This window comes from Capra hircus, chromosome 8 (assembly GCF_001704415.2).
Source record: "Capra hircus breed San Clemente chromosome 8, ASM170441v1, whole genome shotgun sequence".
Lineage (NCBI taxonomy): Eukaryota > Metazoa > Chordata > Mammalia > Artiodactyla > Bovidae > Capra > Capra hircus.
This window is the reverse complement of record NC_030815.1, coordinates 60,159,440-60,177,475: the sequence shown is the minus strand read 5'-3', so window position 1 is coordinate 60,177,475 and position 18,036 is coordinate 60,159,440. Positions and strand designations below refer to the sequence as shown.

Below are 18,036 nucleotides of genomic sequence, written 5' to 3'. Positions count from 1 at the left end.
CCACCTGGGAGAAACCGCCCAGGGTGGTGAGGGGATTCGTAGCTCTATCTTCAGTGGGCAGTGAGAGGTGAACTTTCAGGCAACCTTAGACCCCTTTCAAATGGAAAGGTCCACAGACTCCCACTAAAGACAGTGGAGACGCAGAGCTGTTTTAGTTCAAGGCAGGGTGGGCACCCAATGGCTGTGCCTCCTTAGCCCTAGAAAGGATAAAAGGAAATTCCTCACTGACCTCACTCCCAACTGCAGCACACCTTGAGATCAATAATGAAGCTTCATGTTTATTTCTTGGAACAGAAATTTATTCTCAGAATAATGCACAAAAGCATAGGTTGAGGCTGCCGTTGGGAGGCCACCCTCCCTTCCTCTGCCGCCACCTCCCCTCCTCTTTGAATGCCAGGGAGAACACAGTTGAAGGAAACATGCAATCACAAACAATGATCAACTCTAAAGACAAAAGGTTTGGTCCAAAAGAACTCAACATAATTAATCCAATTACCGTGAAGAGCTTCACTGAGTAGGATTAAGATATTGCAGATGTAGTGTTTCCACAGGGTGGCTCTTCAGTGCACCAGGGGGGCCTGCTTGAGGGAGATGAGGACAGAACGCATGCGGGAGACATCTTTGGCCTGCTTGCTGGACTTGGGGTTAAAGTCACACAGCCGGGCCACCCGTTCCCACTCAGTGCCTGGGGACGACTCCTCAATGTCATTTACAAAGGCTTCTTCTGCTGCCCTGAAAGCAACAACAAAAGATGCTGATTTAACGCAGACTCCCTATGTGAGCTACCTAGTGGCTACCTTGTTATGGAAACAACTGCCTCTGTATGCCTGACCTAAAAGCATTCTGATTTTCCGAAGACTAACAGCCCTGGCCCAGGTCAAACTCAGGAGCAGACACATGGCCAGCTTTCCTAGGCACAGGGTGCCCGGACTGCTATGTAAAATGTTGGAATACAGGTGTTTGGTTCAGGGCTCTCTCCCTCTCTGTTGATACAGAGAATTAAAGCAAGTCCTTAGCCAGCTACTCACTGCCTTCATTAGTAAGGGCAAAACAGCAGGCTGGCCAAGAACTTGAACAGTGGTTTATGCTGGCCTGTACTGAATTTCAAGTAAATTTAGAGACTTCAAAAGAAGCCCACAGGTCACTCTGCACAACAGCCTCTGGATTTATTCCAAAGGCTGGAGACAAACAGGGCAGATCAAAAAGGAATTCAAGAGAAAGCACCCATGCTAGCAGGCACTAGAGACTAAAGCCATTCTAGAAGGGTTTGTTAGGACATTCTCCAGTTCAGCCAAAAGGTTTGCCATTTTCCCTCCAGCCAGGTGCCGTGGGCCTCTCGGGATACTCTGGCAAGGGTGGGCACCCAGCAGCTGAGAGCCGATCAGTGTGAGTTGCTTTTTGGTAGGATGCTCTTCCAACATTCGTTCACACCAAGGTCAGCCCATCCCCAGCTGGGCACTAACTGGTAGGAAATACAGCCTAAATGGACAGTGATAAGAGGAGGGAAGACATACTATTTCATCTACTCCAACAGGCATCACGGGCAAAGCAAAAGCAATGGAGATGACTGGTCTGTGGCAACAGAGGGGTGGCACTCTCACAGGGATGGCCGTGGCAAACACTGCTGAAGCCCAGAGCCACTACAACACTCGACTTCATGGCACACACAGGGGCAGTGGGGAAGGTTTACTTAACTGTTCTAGGCTGTAGCAAGGATGGTTTATGTTTGTGCTTAAAGGTGAAGAGAAGAAAAACGAGAAAAACTTTAGGTCAGATACAGAAAATGAGAATGAGCTCAATGCAGATGGTCAGTAAGCTAGACATGCCCTTGCCACTCTGTACTCTGAGGGACGTGCAGCTGGCTTTGCTTGGCCACCCTGCTGCCCAGCAAACCCAGACTCGACCTTTCTAGTCTCCATCTCTACTCCAGAGAGAATGTGCAAAAAGCAAACCCAACACCACCTGTAAGTCCAGCATTTCACAAGTCTCATTGCAAATGCACCCAGGGGCCCAAGAAACTCAGCTCTACCTCCTAGCTGGTTGACGAGCTCAAGGTCAAGGCCCTAAGAGGCTCTACCAGACCTCAGCCTGTGGTCTACCCTTCCCACAAGTTCTCTTCCTCCATTCCACCCTCACCTCCCTTATGTCAAAAGGCTAGTAGGCTAGTCCTAAAAGGAGGAAACACACAGTTGAGCAATACTGCTGTGATAACAGGAATTCTTAAAACAAACTCTCTCAGAGAAGATGCAGTTTTCTTCAGGGGTAAAGGCCACCATGGCCTGTATCAGACAGCTTTGGCTATCTGGCTATCTTGACCTCAAAGTTGGGGGTCTCTCTATGTCAGTGTGGGGGACAGGACATCAGAAGCTGGCAACTAATCAACTATTTCTGACATGAGGCCACAGAGAAACAACTGCGGACCCCCAGAGGAGACAGCCCCCTCTGCTCTGACTCTCCTGCCCGGAGGAAGAAGCAACCAACCCCATGTTCTTCAAAGGAATCAAGTATGGAAAATGCTGCCCACACTGGCTCCTAACCCAGGACTTTCCCCTCCCCCTCCCCTTCCCACCTGGGGCAGGGTGGCAGCAACAAGAGGTCAGAGTCCCCAATCCCCAATTCCAAACCCTTCCCAGATGAGATCACAAATGACCCACATTTTAAAAGTGTTAGCTTCCTTCCCTCCAAAACCCCGAAATGAAAAATGGCAACCAGAGTTGCAGAGAGATGTGATTCTGTGATAATGGAACATACCCCCAGCTTATCAACTCTTAAGCAGCCCCCACAGTGCCAATCTGAAATAATTTAAAAAGCAAAGCAACTTGTGACATAAAAGGAGCATTAACTAAACAAAAAGTAGGAATTAAAACAAGAAAAGGAATTAGTTTTGCAACATACACATAACCAATCACGTCAGCGAAGGGTTGTTTGTAGAAAGCTTCATCTGCCACCCTAGACAGCAAGAGGTCCAAAAGGCAGGCAAGCAGGCAGGAAAAAAGAGAGAACATTGAGAAGCAGGAACATCTCAAATCCATAGTAGAGGCACAGTGCTCTGGGGAGCTGCTCCCAAGGCTCCATCCTAACCCAGCGAAGGCGCCAGCACTGACACTGCCGGGAAGGCTCCCTCTGGCCTTCCCCACAGGCTTCTGCAGACAGTGCTGTCAGCTTCACCCCCAGGCCTTACCCTAGCAACGACGAGCATCTCCTAAGTATCCACTGATGGGCTGAGCCCTTTGACAAGACGTTGTGTCCGTTCTATCCTCAACCCCAAACAACCTAGGGACACTGAATGTTACTTTACAGATGACGTGATAGGAAGGGAGGCCTCACGATGAAGCAAACCTGTTCAGCAGTAAGTGGCAACAGGGGCAGCAGAGCTCACAACCAAGGCTGCCTGATTTCTTCCTTGTAGTTACTGCTGCTCCCCAGCTGGTCCACACTCGGGAAGCCACGCCCCTTCCTGCCAGCCTCAGTAAACATCCCTGGGCACCAATGCTGCCAGACAGCAGGCATGCTAGGGCCCAAAGCCAGCTTAACCTTGGATTATCCAACTACTGCTTCCCCACACTGACTGGCTGGGACCAATCTTCTATATCCTGGGACCATGCAGTCATCTCAAAACGGCACCTTAAAGAAGAAAGCTGCTGGAGGCAAGCAGCGAGAGGCCTGCAGACAGGGGTCCTGGCTCCGGCACCAGTGAATTGCGGGTCCCTGAACACAACTGTCTGTCCACTCAGTTCCTGCCAGACTTGACTGCTTTGATGATGGACAGCCCAGAAACCAGCACCTCATCCTTAACTTTCACATTGGAATGGGTCAAAATGGGAACTCTGGGACAAGGAGGAACGGGGTGAGCTGGGTGGAGGAGTTTACAAAGCAGGGGAGAGGCTCAGTCCCTGGGCAGCCCAGCCCCCCTCGCCCAGCATGGGTGGACAGGGAACCTCCCTCAAGGAGTCTTACCCTGTCCTTTGCCTGGTGAGTTTGGAGCATAGGAGTGGGAGGGAGGTTTCTAAGGACAGTCATGACTGGTCATTAACCTAAGCTCACATATTTATTTGAAGAGAAATTCTAGTAATTTATTTTTAAACTCAGACCCTTGCTTTACTCCCATTTTGGTTTATACATAGGAGGTGTTTTGTGGAAATTTAAAGAAAGCCTGATTGTAACTCCCAAGTGAGTCAGGAGAAAAACAAGAGTAGTTTGTGGGCACACGGAGTGGGAGGGAAAGGGAAGGCAGGCCAGCTTGTAAACCCAATCCTTTCAGTTCACAGAAAGGCCGAAACCTAATCAATTTCAACTTGTGTCTGCCTCTACTGGGAGAGAATAAAGGTTTAATGACTCCTGTCCAAGGCGTGACTAAGACAACAGAAGTCTGTGCCAGGCTTTTACTCCTTTGCAGCTAGCTTGAGACGAAGGAGCTGCTGCTAACAGGACAGCACGGTACCAGAACGAAAGGAAAGCCACACACCCCAACTCGGGCGCCCTTCCACCTGCTTTGTTCTTTACCCACCAGACAGAGGGCCTGAAAGCAGCAATCCTGAGGCAAGGTGGAAAAGGACCCTGAACACGGAGGGCCAGCTGGGTTTTACCAAGTACTTAGAGCAGACCCAGCCTGAGGCAACTCACTAGGGTAAAAGGGGCCTCTCACGGTGTCTGTGCAAAGCACCCACCCTTCTTTCTTCAGAAATCTGAACTTGCACCTGGGGGGAGTAATCTTGAATGAGTACATTGTAAAGGAACCTGGGCCCATCAGCTTCAAACTAACCACAATCTCTCAGCAGGAGCCCCGGTGGCTAATGCTACTCTTAGCAACTCAACTCCAACCAGAGAGCAGCCCCACCGTATTTCCAACAGAACTGCAAGGGGAACCGGACAGCACGCCTGCAGAGTCCACGCCCCATAGGAAGGCGGCCAGGGCAGAGGCTCGAGCCCGGCGCCCGAGGGAGTGACAGAGCCGAGAAAGGCCAACGGGAGGCAGGCGGCGAAGGCTGCTGCGCACGCAGGCCACCTGTGCTGCCGTGGCTGCCCCACAACGGCAAAGAGGCCAGCTCCCTCTTGTCCGGAAGATGTCCACCTAAGAGCTACCAGAGACAAGGGCACGAAGGTTCCTTCCCACGGAAAGCACAAACAGCCCCAGGCCGAATCTGATCTCTCTCTGCACTGCAGTGAGTGGAGTGACCGCAGTGACAGCCAGTTCCGGGTCTGGCAGGGGAAGCAAGCCCACTCCCTGCACCCAGGCAGACAGCGGTGCCCTTGCCTCTCTTTCTGAGCTGCTTCCAAGTGGACTCCGAGAGCTCAGAGCATTTAAAGACCATAGTTTCTGGCCAGTGGTCATAGAGAGCGACCGTGTTTACTCCCTGCAACTACTCAACCTTCAATGAGTGTGGAAATTCAGAAAAGAGCATTTTAAAAAGTCACCTCAAGATTTTCTTAGACATAGATGACAAGCACCCAGAGAACCCTTAATCCTGAAGTCACTGTGTGGGAACATCCTGGCCACCTGACAACGGAGCACACATCCCCACTACTGGACCCTTGAGGAGCAGCCCGCAGAGATAGAAGCTGTATTTAGGGGCCGTGACATGACGGAGTCTATAATCATCTCTGAAGTCCTGAGATCCTGGAATAGTGATGACAGCGGCCTTTCATTTCAGGGTTAGGTTGTTAGACACAGGCTTGATCCATGAGATGATACTGCCTTCTGCAGAATCACACCATTACAGGCGGTGCAGACTAACCACTCTCAGCTGCAGAGCCAGACTCATCCCAACTAGGGTGGGGAAAAACAGGCTGAGTTACTCTTGTGAAGACCAGAGAGACTTGCAACCTTCATGTTTCACATATATTTTTTAAAACCTGCAGACATTTCACACTAAAAGAGGCGGCAGCTGAAAACCTACACTGGCTGGTGGAGATGGACCTGTCTGTACGGGAAGCAGCGTAGACTGACCTGTTGTTGGCTTTTGTCTTCTGTAGCTGCTCATCCTGCCTCGCGTACCACTCGTCCAGCTCCTTTATTGCTTTTTCTTTCCACTCCGCTTCCTGCTTCCGAGAATTGGCATCTTTAAGGAAAGGAAGAGAAAGACAATACAAATGAGGCAAAATGCAAACTGAAGTTCACTTCATTTCTTTGGGGCTTATTAACCTCGCTGTGCGCGGGTGCATGTTAGAAGGCAAACAGTAGGCAATGAAGATAAAATTCTGTTTTCCTCATTTGTATGTCCAGCTGCCTGTATCAGCAATTCTACGCAAGGTGTTTCAGCACAATTTATCCCAGTCCACCTACACCCTAGTGGATCACTAGTTTGGGGGTTTGAAGTAGAGAGAAGTGGAAATACTGACAATTTCTAAAAAGGCTTTTGAGACACCAACTGGGTAAGAAGCAACTACAGATGATTCTTTAATAATGCTGCCAGGTCAGGGTGGACTATTCATATTAGATCATCTTCTAATAAAATCTCCTCACAAACTATATTCCACACCCTAAGTTGGATAATTAATGGTTTTGTGAACAGAAGGCAGCACTCTCTTCACCAGATGCACATTTACGGAGCAGGGAGATATCAAAAAAACTATTCAAGGTAGAGATGATTCCAGAACCAGGCAAGAGCAGAATATAGATGGAATTGAGGGGACCACAAAATATCTACTCCTGCTCAGACAGCAGAGTGAGTTTGTGGCAGAGCTAGGACAGAAGAAAGAGAAAAATTCCAGTGGGGAGAACTGTAGGGGTGTTAATCGCTTTCCAAAAGGTTCTAGATGAGAGAGCACAAAAGCACACCTAGGCCTGCCACCCTGGATCCTCAACCATGAAGTTCCTCAGAACTAAATATGAGTTTCCCTAAGATACTGAGCTAAAGACATGTCAGTAAACGGTACAGAGAAAGAAATACAGGTCATACTACCGCCACAGCTGAGCCCTGAGGTCATTCTGCACCGTCACTTGAAGCACATTCCCAAGGATGTCCTCGCTGGCAGGTTCCTTCACACACATCTCATTTAATTTTACAACAATCCCAAGAAAGCAAACTAGTTCCACAGTCAGCAGTGAGAAAAACTCCAGCTCAGCAAGTCCGAGTAACTTTCCCAACAGTTGTAAGTGGCCAAACCAAGATTCATACCAAGATTTGACTCTAAAGCTCACACGTTCTTACTTCATTGTGCTGTCTCTAGGGTGAGGGACAGAAAGGGAGGCAGACCCAACAGTAGTCACAACTGTGACCGCCAGCAGATGGGCACCAGTAATCCAGACTGGAGTCTGGACAATGCAGAGTCAGAGCCCAAAACGTAATGGGTGTCCTTGAGGAGAGTAGAAAGGAAACAACTTCTTGAAGGAAGAAATGATGCTTTCAGGGGCAATTTTAGGGCCTTTGCAAGAAAGGTCCTGCAGTAACAACTGGCAGAACACTGTAACTACTAGAAATAGTCTGGTAGCAGCTAAAAAATCCCCTCAAGTTTCCTATTATAAGGAACTTTTACCCAGTTTTCTAACTTATCAGAAGGTGACCAACCTAATGCTCAAGAGAATTATTTCACTCAAAATTCTCCACTGGGAAGTGTACCAGTGAACTTCTGATGTGTGTCTGTCCGTGGCGTTAAGTGTATGTGCAACGGAGGGCGCTGTGATGCAGGGAGAGATGCTGTGGGCCAATGGCACCTTGTGGACATGAAAATGAAAAAAAGTTTAAATATAAGGCCTCCTTTTCAGGAGTTGTTAAATTACTTCCAAAAAATTAGTTTTGGATTGGAGAGTATTTTCCTTTTGTGTCATTTAATGATTTTTTTTAAAAAAGGTTATATATTAGAATCAAAATATGGAAATGTATCCCTGAAAAAGTAGTCAAAAACTGTCCATTTGCACAGATTAGTTAATGCATAATATAGTGCCTGTAAACCACCTTCTTGCTTTTATAGATTTAAGAAGTGACACTGGCAATGAGAATTTAGAATTCTTAAATGCTTAGCTTGATGCAGCAAAGATCCCAGCTGAAATACAAGCTCCTTCTACCTGGGAGGGAGAAGGCAGAGCAGGGCTCACGGACAGCCATCTTCTCTGGTCATGCTCATTACTGTTCACAGCAAAGTATTGGAAAACACTTCCCACAGCCAAGCTGAAAACCATGGCTACTGCTTATCTATTTTTAGCATCTTGCACTTTCTCATAGTTCTTGCAAGGGAAAAAGGTGAAACTGCAGAAACACCTAATTCATGGACCAACTTAATTCAATTCCATTGGAACATGAGGCCAAATATTTGACTTCCCTCAGGAAGGCATCTTAAGAAAACAACACTTTGTGGAATATTCCCAAAGAGCCCAAATTATTAACTGAAAATGAAAATGAAATTTTTCCACACACCAAAGTATACTCTTCTCCATGTAGAAGTCAACTTTGCTAAACTTTGGGGAAAGAGAAAAGATATATCTGAGTTCTGCAACATGAAGAAGATTCCAGTAGCAATAATAGTTGCTACGTCAAGTCTTGCCTCAAAGTCTACTCAGAAGAGATACTTAAAGAATAGCAAGGAGCAAGGCTGCTAGCACCATGAAGACCAATCTTCACCTTTTAAAAACTACACTATCCAGTACAGGGACTACTAGCTTCATATGGCTATTTAAATTTATTAAAATTAAATAAAATTTAAAATTCAGTTTCTCAGTCATACTAGCCACAAGCAGCTAGTAGTTACATTCAGAACAGCACTGATATGGAACATTTACATCATCAAAGAAACTACTATTGAATAATGCTGAGAGATTAAGTGTGCCCGCTGTTTGGAAAGCCACATAAATTACACTGGAGAGACACTAATTGGCTATATTATCTGGGTCAAGTCCTTTCCTATTTCTAGGTGTCAGTTACACCATCTGAGTCATGTTTTCACTAGTTCAGTCATTCTCAAGAAGGAATAATAATGCTGTCACTGTGGTTACAGACGCATATTGCTACTTCTAGATGTACAATAAAATATTTATGCATAAAGTATCTGGTGTCTGTATCTGAATGGATCAGAAAAAAAAATTATGTGTATATTCACAATACACATAAATGTGTAGGCATGTGAGTGGGCTTCCCTTGTGGCTCAGCTGGTAACGAATCCGCCTGCAATGCAGGAGACCTAGGTTCAATCCCCAGGTTGGGAAGATCCCCTGGAGAAGGGAAAGGCTACCCACTCCAGTATTCTGGCCTGGAGAATTCCATGGACTGTGAAGTCCAACGGGTCACAAAGAGTCAGACACGACTGAGCGACTTTCACTTCACTTTCACATTAGTGTATAAAACATATACAGGATTTCCCTGGTGGTCCAGTGGTTAAGAATCCACCTTTTGATGCAGAGACATGAGTTCCATCCTTGGTTGGGGAAGGAAGAATCCACATGCTGCAGGGTAACTAAGCCTGCATGCCATAACTAAAACCTGCCATAGACGAATAAATATTTAAATACCAAAAAATAAAAACGTATACACACACCTCATTTATATAAAGAGCCAAATATGGCAAAATGTTCACTACTGAACCTGAAGGAAGGGGCACGTTTTATTCTCACTCTTTCTATGTTTGAAATTTTAATAAAAAGTTGAGAAGAGTACTCCACGGTTAACATCCCCTGCCCCACCACACCTTTTCAACACCCATGGACAGATACCAAGTCTCTCCTAATCTTGACCAACAGCTGACACTCCATGGAGAAGGCTCTTCACCAACTGGCACTGACCTTGGGCTTGGCCTGCCCTCAAAATGCTGTAAGCTAAGTGCAATGCTGCTGAGAGATGGGTATGGATTCTGACGCAGGGCAGACTTAAGCTGAAATTCTGACTCTACCACTTTTAGCTGTGTGATTCAAAACCTTACTCTTCCTATGAGCCTCCTTTTCCTCACCCATAAAAACTTAAGAACTCACAGGGATGTTAGCGTAAGAAGACCCAACTGTACATATTTCCCAACATTCCTCACATTTTCCTCTTAAGCATTTCCTTAAATTCAGCCTTCAAATTGTCAATGGAATGTGCAGTCCCTCGCATGGATATACCATCTTCAGGTTTATGAAGCACTTTCATATACACCATCTCAGACTACCCTTGGGGTTGGTAACACTGATCTTACTTCACAGATGAAGAAACAGGCTCTAAGGTTTGAGCAACCAAGTGCCCGCATCTAGTAAAGAGTTACAGTTTGGCCTGGAACCCAGTCTTTCACTCCAAGACTCTATTCACAGCACCACTCTGCCCTTTCAGAGAAGGGAGGGTGCACTTGTGACTCTGGGCTTGTGATGAAGCATCTCCATGTAGGTGGTGTTGTGATCTTCTCATTGTGAAACATACCCTCCCCAAAACTGGACAAGGACATTACGGCTAATTCAAGTTAAAAATGGGTAACAGTAGAGTCAAGGTCAACTATTCCACTGAAAACAGACACCCGAAGACAGAAAGGGATTCCTTACCAAGGGCTTCCAAGCGTTCCGTTTGCTCTTCTCTCCATTTACGGATACTTTCAGGCTCTGACTGCAATCGATCCACTTGTGAAATAGCTGCGTAACTGTCTGTCGGCCCATTACTCTCCTTAACAGAAAACACAGTTGTGCTCTATCAGTTCCAAAACCTCCTCCCCAACATGCCCTTCACCCAAGTTAGAACCCCTGGTTACGTGCCACACTGATGGCTGCTCTAAATGTGAAGGAGCAACAACACCCTTACATGCTGGTAGGAAGCTTTCAACGTGATGCACTCAAGCCTTACAACCCACAAGGTAGGCAGAGTAGCCGTTATCCGGCTACTAAATGAGACATGAGTGGGAGAAAGCAAAGTTGGGGAAGTGGGTAATGGACTTACTAGGAAAACAGTATCATCAACTTTGTTTTCCTTACTTGACAAAGAGACTGTAATATCTTCAAAGTAACAAAGGTAAATACACGATACAGTAAGGCCTAGAACCTGACACTTCCAAATGCTTATTATACAATACAGGGAAAAGTTCACTGTATACCACCTAGGCAAAATACAGTGACTTCTAGGAAAAAGAGAGTCCAAAAGAAAATGCAGAGTTGTACAGTCATACCAAGAAAAAAAGGCAGGCAAATGTGAATCAGTGTATGTGGCAGCGGGTAGGAGGGAGCGGGTGGGTAGGGGGCTGACTCTTCTTTATAGTGGCTACGATTGGGGAGCTAGTAAACAAGTTGATAAAGATTCAAATGGAATCTAATCTTTAGAGAATTACTGCACCTACTGAACTAGGAACATTACCAGCTTAACCTCAGCAGACCATAAACAAAGATGGAAAGCAAACAATTTACAGTAGTATTCACTTATTATTAGAACTGTCCATGTTTCAGCCACATGAACCCTTTATCTCCCAAACACCTTGCAAAGCAAATTTTTATTCCCATTGCACAGCTGGAGGATTAAACTGAGACCCAGGTAAATGACATGCCCAAATTCATAGCTAGTAAGAGACAGAGTCAGGACTGAACCCCATTCCATCTCCCTCTAAAGGCCAAGCTCTAAACCAGGGTTTGGAAACTATAGCCAGCTCAGCCACCTGTTTCTATAATTAAATTTTATTGAAATAGAGCCATGACCATTTATTTACATACTGTCCATGGATTTTTTTGGTATAGCAACATAATAATCTGACACAGAACTTACGCTCTACAAAGCTTAAAATGTTTACTATTAATATCGGTCCTTTACAGAAAGTTAGTCCACTCTTGGGATAAACCAATTAAGACTAATCTCATCCTTCTTGACAGTTAACTGGTTAAGGCTGCGCAGAAACCCAGGCAGAGGCAAAGCACCAAGCTATTTCCCTGACCTACAGTGAAAAGGGAAACATCTAGTCAAAAGGGAAACAGAGGACTTTTGTTGAGTGGTTGGGAGAAACCCCCTGCTGTTCTAGATAGTATGACACGTCCATGTTGAGACCTGAAGTGCTTGCAGTCATTCTGCCACCATGAAAGAGTATAAAACTGCACAGTCAGCTAGCGGAACCAGAACCCTAGAGGAAGTGAGTCAGAATCCTGGTTCGAGGACCCCTGGCCTATCGGAGTTCTTTCAATTCTAAGAAATAATAAATTCTCTGTATTTAAGCCCATGTCAAGTTGGGCTGGTGGGCTTCCCTGGTGGCTCAGTGGTAAAGAACCTGCCTGCCAATGTAGGAGACACAGGTTAAGTCCCTGGGTCGGTAAGATCCCCTGGAGAAGGAAATGGCAACCCACTTCAGTATTCTTGCCCGGAGAATCCCACAGACAGAGGAGCCTGGCATGGTACAGTCCATGGTTTCACAAGAGTTGGACATAACTTAATAACTAAACAAGTTGGGCTGGTAACCAAAAGCTCAACAACACAGAGGGAAAATAATGGTAGTTATCACAAACACCAGCCACCTCCACCGTCACTATAATCTAAAAGCTAAATGGTTCAAATGTTGGTCCTACCACAGACTACCTTTGTTACTTTCAAACTCCTGGTTTCACCTCTGTATGCCTTATGTGTAAATGGGAATAACAATAGCATAGCCCCCTCAGGTTGCTGTGAGAATTAAAATTCAGTCCAGTGTTTGACACTGCATGGCACACTGTCAGCCACTGCCACCATCATGATGAAGGGTCATTTCTTGAGAATAAAGTTGGTACCACTAGGGCCAGGCCAATCACGTTTTAAAAGAATGCTCTATCAATGTCTCTCTTCAAATCCTTCCACTTTGGCAGGTAACATACCAGTTACTGATACACCCAGCAAAGTCAAAGGAGTGGCATCCTTTCTAGGTCAGTCAATTCAAATCACAGAGAAGACGACTCTCAACACTATCATTCAACATCATCAGAGCTGTTGTACAGAGTCTGTACCTGGTAGTACTCTCCATTTGTCACTCCATCAACAGCATCTGCAAGACATAAGATTTCAATCTGTCAGTAAGTGCTGGGCAAATGCTAGGTCAAAGGGTTATAAGGTAGGACATAGTATTATGTGTTGTTAGTACTCTAAGTTACTAAACACTATCCCCGTGCGAGATACCAGGGAGAACAATGGACAACTTTCTATTCAGTGAAACCAAGATGTGCTTATACACAAATGACTTCATCAAAATGTGGACAAATCTGTCTAAAAGCTTTTCATGAATATCTTCTGGCTTACAGAGATAATACTTAGAAGCCTGGCAGGAGAGCCTCACAGAGCAAGTTTCTCTACGAAGGTTCTAGAGAAGGCAAAGGTATGAAAGGGTGGCCTAGAATCCTTTACAGCAAACAGATATGCAGCTTTGTGTTTCAACCAAGGTGCTTTCTTGGGGGTCAGGACTCTCCATCCTTTGGCTGGAGTAGGTTTGGCACCTAAGGGTCTATAGTTGAGACTTCTTGCTAATTCCTCTAGTTCTCTTGGAATTAGTCCAGAACAGTAAGATTTGGGCATATCAAAATAAAATCAGTGTTTTCAAGGATGCAAGTTACAAAAACCCAAAGTATCTGATCTTATTAGCACAACTAATTATTCATGAGCTAAATGAGAAAGTCCATCTCAGAAATATGAAAAATGTCTAAGACCTCGAGATTTTCAATCCATACAGTATAAAATGGAGGTCCACAGGCTGAACATATTTTCTTTAAAATACAAAGTACTTAATCAGGAAATTCCACAAAATCAGGATTTCGTGTGTGTGTGTGTGCGCATGCGTGTATGTGTGGAGTGGGGGAGGGTGCACAGACAAGATCTGGTGATACTGGGCCTACATTCCTTAAATGAAGGCAGCCTTTATGTGCAGCATGCTCTGGACAACCTGCCAGTCCCCACTGGCCCCATTTTATGTTTCTAACCCATTCTGTGTGTCACTAATTCAAGTTACCTGATTGGTCCAATAAGCATGTGTTTCTAATCCATGCCCTGACCCAACAGCTATCACGGAGAGTCTGTACAGGGCCGCACAGCAGCCCGTAGCCTTCCCCTGAAAGCTTCAAATATGGGCACCATAAAAACGCAGTGTCCACCTACATATTCTACATCTTCTTTATCTGTTGGCTGACTTCTCTTTACGGCCTGCTATGCAGGACTTCTAGTATTTTGTCCAACTGTTTTCACACTACCATGACTGTGCTACTGTGTAAGAGAGAAGAGATGAACCTAACAGACACAAGAACCCAAGGAGTAAAAGGAATGTGGAGGAGCTGGTGTGCGCCACCATCACAAGGTCCTCAGAAACATCCGAGCTTTTCCGAGCAGCCAGAGGCAAGGTGCCCTCAGCCACATTCTTTCCTTTGACCAGGCAGAGATTGCAAACCACTCCTCCAGTCGTCTTGGTTTCTAACTATAATAATTAAATCCAACTTAACTGCCTATTTTCCAAATCAACTTCATTCTCTTCCTTCTCCCAATTACCCTCTGCTCGGCTTTGGGAGTACTGAAAACTTTCATTTCCCCACTTTAAAAAAAAAAAGGGAAAATGGAGACAAAAGAAAAGGCCACGTAATTTCATTACTTGGTCTACTAGTTTCTATTTTTTTTTTTTAGTTTATCTAATGCATATACATAAAACTTCTTTGAGCAAAATTAGACTCCTATAACAGGTGCTTTTAGTAATCCATTTATCTATATCATTAAATTCTCAACTTTTTAAGAATTAAAACACCCACTACTTATTGCTTCCATGTGCCAGGCACAATGTTAATTAAACACTTTCAATACATTAAGTTTTAATCTTCACAACAAATCTCTATGTATCAGCAACTGACAAATGACCTTAAAATATGTGTATAGCTGGTCCCTTGAGAGGTAAGTAAGGTGTTCTTGAAGGAGCAGGTAACTGGTGACAATGTTTTCTCTCTTAAATTTACTTTTGAGTTTGAGCATGTTTTAAAATTTTTGCTAAGGTGACAGCAGGAAAAAAACTTTAAGGTGCCCTGGTTGTGCCAAACTTCTATCCTGAGGTAATCAACCTGACATTTGAATTTCTTCTTTACTAAACTGCCTGAGTTTTGGCCATTTTTCTGCTTTTGATCTCTAAGTATTCTTTCTGTATTAATTATTTGTTCTCTCACATTACAAATATTTCCCCCATTATCTTTTTGTATGATTATAATAGTTGATACCTAGAACTACTTAACTTGTATGAGACAACATCAGGCTTTTTTTCCTTTCTGAGTTCTTTATCTGTTCTTATGATAAAGGCCTTTCCTACTCTTAGGAAAACAAAAAGGTATTTACTTTTCTTCTGGTACTTTAAAAAAAGCCTCTTCCATCCACTTGGAGTTTATTTTTGTATAAAATTTATAAAGCAAAGTAACTGTAAATCTTTGAGCCTCAATGGCTAGTCCAGCCAGGCCTACTTTCTGGTTAGTATATTATAGTTAACAATTATCCAGTTAATATAGTCCAACCTAGGGCCATTGGCAGTGGGAGAGACTTTGATCACTCCTCCAGACACAATTCTCATTCCATAGCTCCAAGTCACATGTTGCTTGTCCTTTAGGTCTGAAGACTCATCCAGCGTTGGCAAGTCCTTTGAGCTTTCATTAGTTACTTTTCTACACTACTGACTGACATTCAACTGGCTCAAATGAAAGGCCTGTCTGTTGCTATAGAAACATGCAGAAGAGAGGCCACCCCAGGGCCTTGATGCATTAGGACAGCTAAGCTAGGCAACTTAATGCTCCAGAAGGAAACTTTCTAGGGACCTCAGACAGAAACAAGGACCAGAATACATTTCCAGAGAGGAAAGACTATCCCAAACCCACTTCAACTTTCACTTTCCCCAACCACTGGAAGTCAGGAAGACCTGGGTCTGAATTCCTATGGAGTCCTGTATTAGCTGAACACTGCTTAATTTTCACAATGATCAATTCTCCCCTGAAACAGAATGACACCACCACTCCACCCACAGAGTTGCTGCATGGATCTGAAAGTACAGGGCACTGGGGCACAGCAAATGTGCGAATCACTAAGTATCATGCCTGCAACTTCCCTGAGCTTTCCTCCACCACTGCTACCAAGAAAATCACTCTCCTTAAATGTACATGCCTCTCCTACCATGAGTGCCTCACTGCCTTACTCTCTCAGCAGCTCCTTGATTGCTTCTCTTCTCCTCCATCCATAAGCCCTCAGGATTGAGGGTTTTTCCTCAGCTCTAGACTCTGCCTTTTCCTGACCACGTGTTCTTCCTCAGTATCCAGGAGCCACTTCACTCAGCTGGTCACCTCCCACCTCTAAACTTACGTTTTTCTCCGCATCTACTAACAACTGAGGACATCATCCAAGGCTCAGGTTGAGCCCCTCCTTCATGGAAGTTTTCTCCCAGCCTGGGGGAGTTCAGATATGTTCCTCTTTCCTCAGTCTCTGCTACTGCCTCCTGCCTGCATAGCTCTGCACAGTAACACATCAGATACAGAGTTCCCTCCTAAAATCTGTTTCCTCAGTGCACCCCAAAGCCTCTCGGCTTTGTAACACCCTTCTCACCCCACTCCCAAGGAATAATGTGTATACACATCATAATAACGTGTATAGTAATTACTATACACAGCAGGAACTGTGTATAGTAATAACATACCAGGTTCTGTGTGTAAGCACTTTACAGATGCTCTCCAATATAATCCAACCCTGTGTGGTGTTTATCTGCAACTTTTACAAAGAACATTGAGGCAGGGCAGTAGCAGTGGTTATGTAAGTTGTATGGGACCACAAAGCTAAACCCACCCTCAAGCAGTCTAGGCCAGCACAGGATCTTAACCACTAGAGACAGAGAAAGAGAGAGAGAGAGAGGAGGAAAAAGAGAAAAAGAAAACATGTCCAACTAGTGCTCTAATCCCTAAGGGAAGTGCTGACCACTGCACGCTGTTGATTTTTTTTTTCCCCTGACCAATGCACTGTTACCAACCTCAACTACGCTGTCAAGAGATCTGGCTTTAAGTCTCTAAATGCTTAGTTCACTAAGAAAGTCCTTCCTAGGAACTAAGTCAGCAATCATCCCTTCCTTCCCTTTGCCGAAAGCTTGATGACCAAGGGATCCATGTGTCCAATTATACTCTTTCCCTTTTACCTCTGCAAACTGCCATCGCCAAGATCTGCCATTCTACCCAGGACCTCTGCAGCTGGATGTGGAGTTTTTGCACATTTCTGTGTACATACTGTGTGCCTGCCCTCCTTCCTACTAACTGGTCGGTGTAGGCTCAGATTTGCCTTAAGTCTGGCCCAGCTGCGCCAATGCGGTTGCGCCTCTGAGGCCAGGCTCAAGGCACAGCAATTGCTCAAGGAAAAGTTCCTGAACTGAAAGGGCTTCCTCTAGTTCCTAAGCTTGTCATCCCGTTTTCTTGGCTTCTTCGGCACGTGCGTGCCCAAGAGCGCTCAAACACACTCTTCGGACGAACTAGGCCTGCCAAGCCTGGGTTTCCGGATGACTGGGCCGGGGGCTCGTTTCCTCTTCGCACTCCTCAACCTCCCGGACGGAGAGGCACAAGAGTTACCCAGAGCTCTCAGACCCACTGTGGGCCGAGTTTCCGGAGCAGCGCTTCCGCCCCGAAAGCACCCGCACTTACCTGGAATCCCCGGCGGTTCGCCGTGAGGCTGGGATCCGGGGGCGCCGCCGTCCAGGATGGCGAAGGCCTCGTCGTTCTCGATGCCCGCAATCTCGCTCTCCTGCTGCGCCAAGAAGGCCGCGGCAGGGTCCTCTTCGCCGGCCACTCCGTTCCCCAGGGCGGGACCGCCAGCGGGGACGCCGAACGGATCTAACTCAGCCATGGCGGGAAGTTCGACGGCACCGAATTTCAGAGAAACACCAACCGACCAGCAGATACCACGTCCAGCAGCGGCCGCTGTGCTTGCGCCTGCTATCAGAGGCAAGCTGGAGGAGGGAGAAGGCGGAAGCGGAAACCCGGCCCCAATATCCGGTCGGTCCAGGCGGTGTTGGAGAGCAGAAAAGGTAATACCCAATCAGAGGGCAGAAGTAGCTCCAGAGTTAACAAATCAGCAAGAGGAGAGGCGGGCCCCCGAGTAACACTCGTGACTCGGGAAGCACCTGCGTGGAGGGCGCTGAGCCGAGCCAGCATTGGGCAGGCGGGAGGAG

General features: G+C 45.9%; 1 protein-coding gene across 4 annotated transcripts; it reads right to left on the bottom strand.

Annotated features, from left to right (window-relative positions):
- CLTA (clathrin light chain A) lies at positions 278-18,036 on the bottom strand. 4 transcript variants are annotated; one of them, XM_018052167.1, is made up of 7 exons: positions 17,510-18,036; positions 12,839-12,876; positions 10,439-10,556; positions 5,948-6,059; positions 2,896-2,949; positions 1,696-1,731; positions 278-732 (listed from the first exon to the last, which is right to left on the bottom strand). In XM_018052167.1, the coding sequence occupies exons 1-7, from the start codon at positions 17,709-17,711 to the stop codon at positions 561-563; spliced, it is 732 nt and encodes a 243-aa protein (XP_017907656.1). In that variant the 5' UTR covers positions 17,712-18,036; the 3' UTR covers positions 278-560. The 4 variants fall into 4 exon arrangements, with proteins under 4 accessions (XP_017907656.1, XP_017907657.1, XP_017907658.1 ...); XM_018052168.1 differs by lacking the exon at positions 1,696-1,731; XM_018052169.1 differs by lacking the exon at positions 2,896-2,949.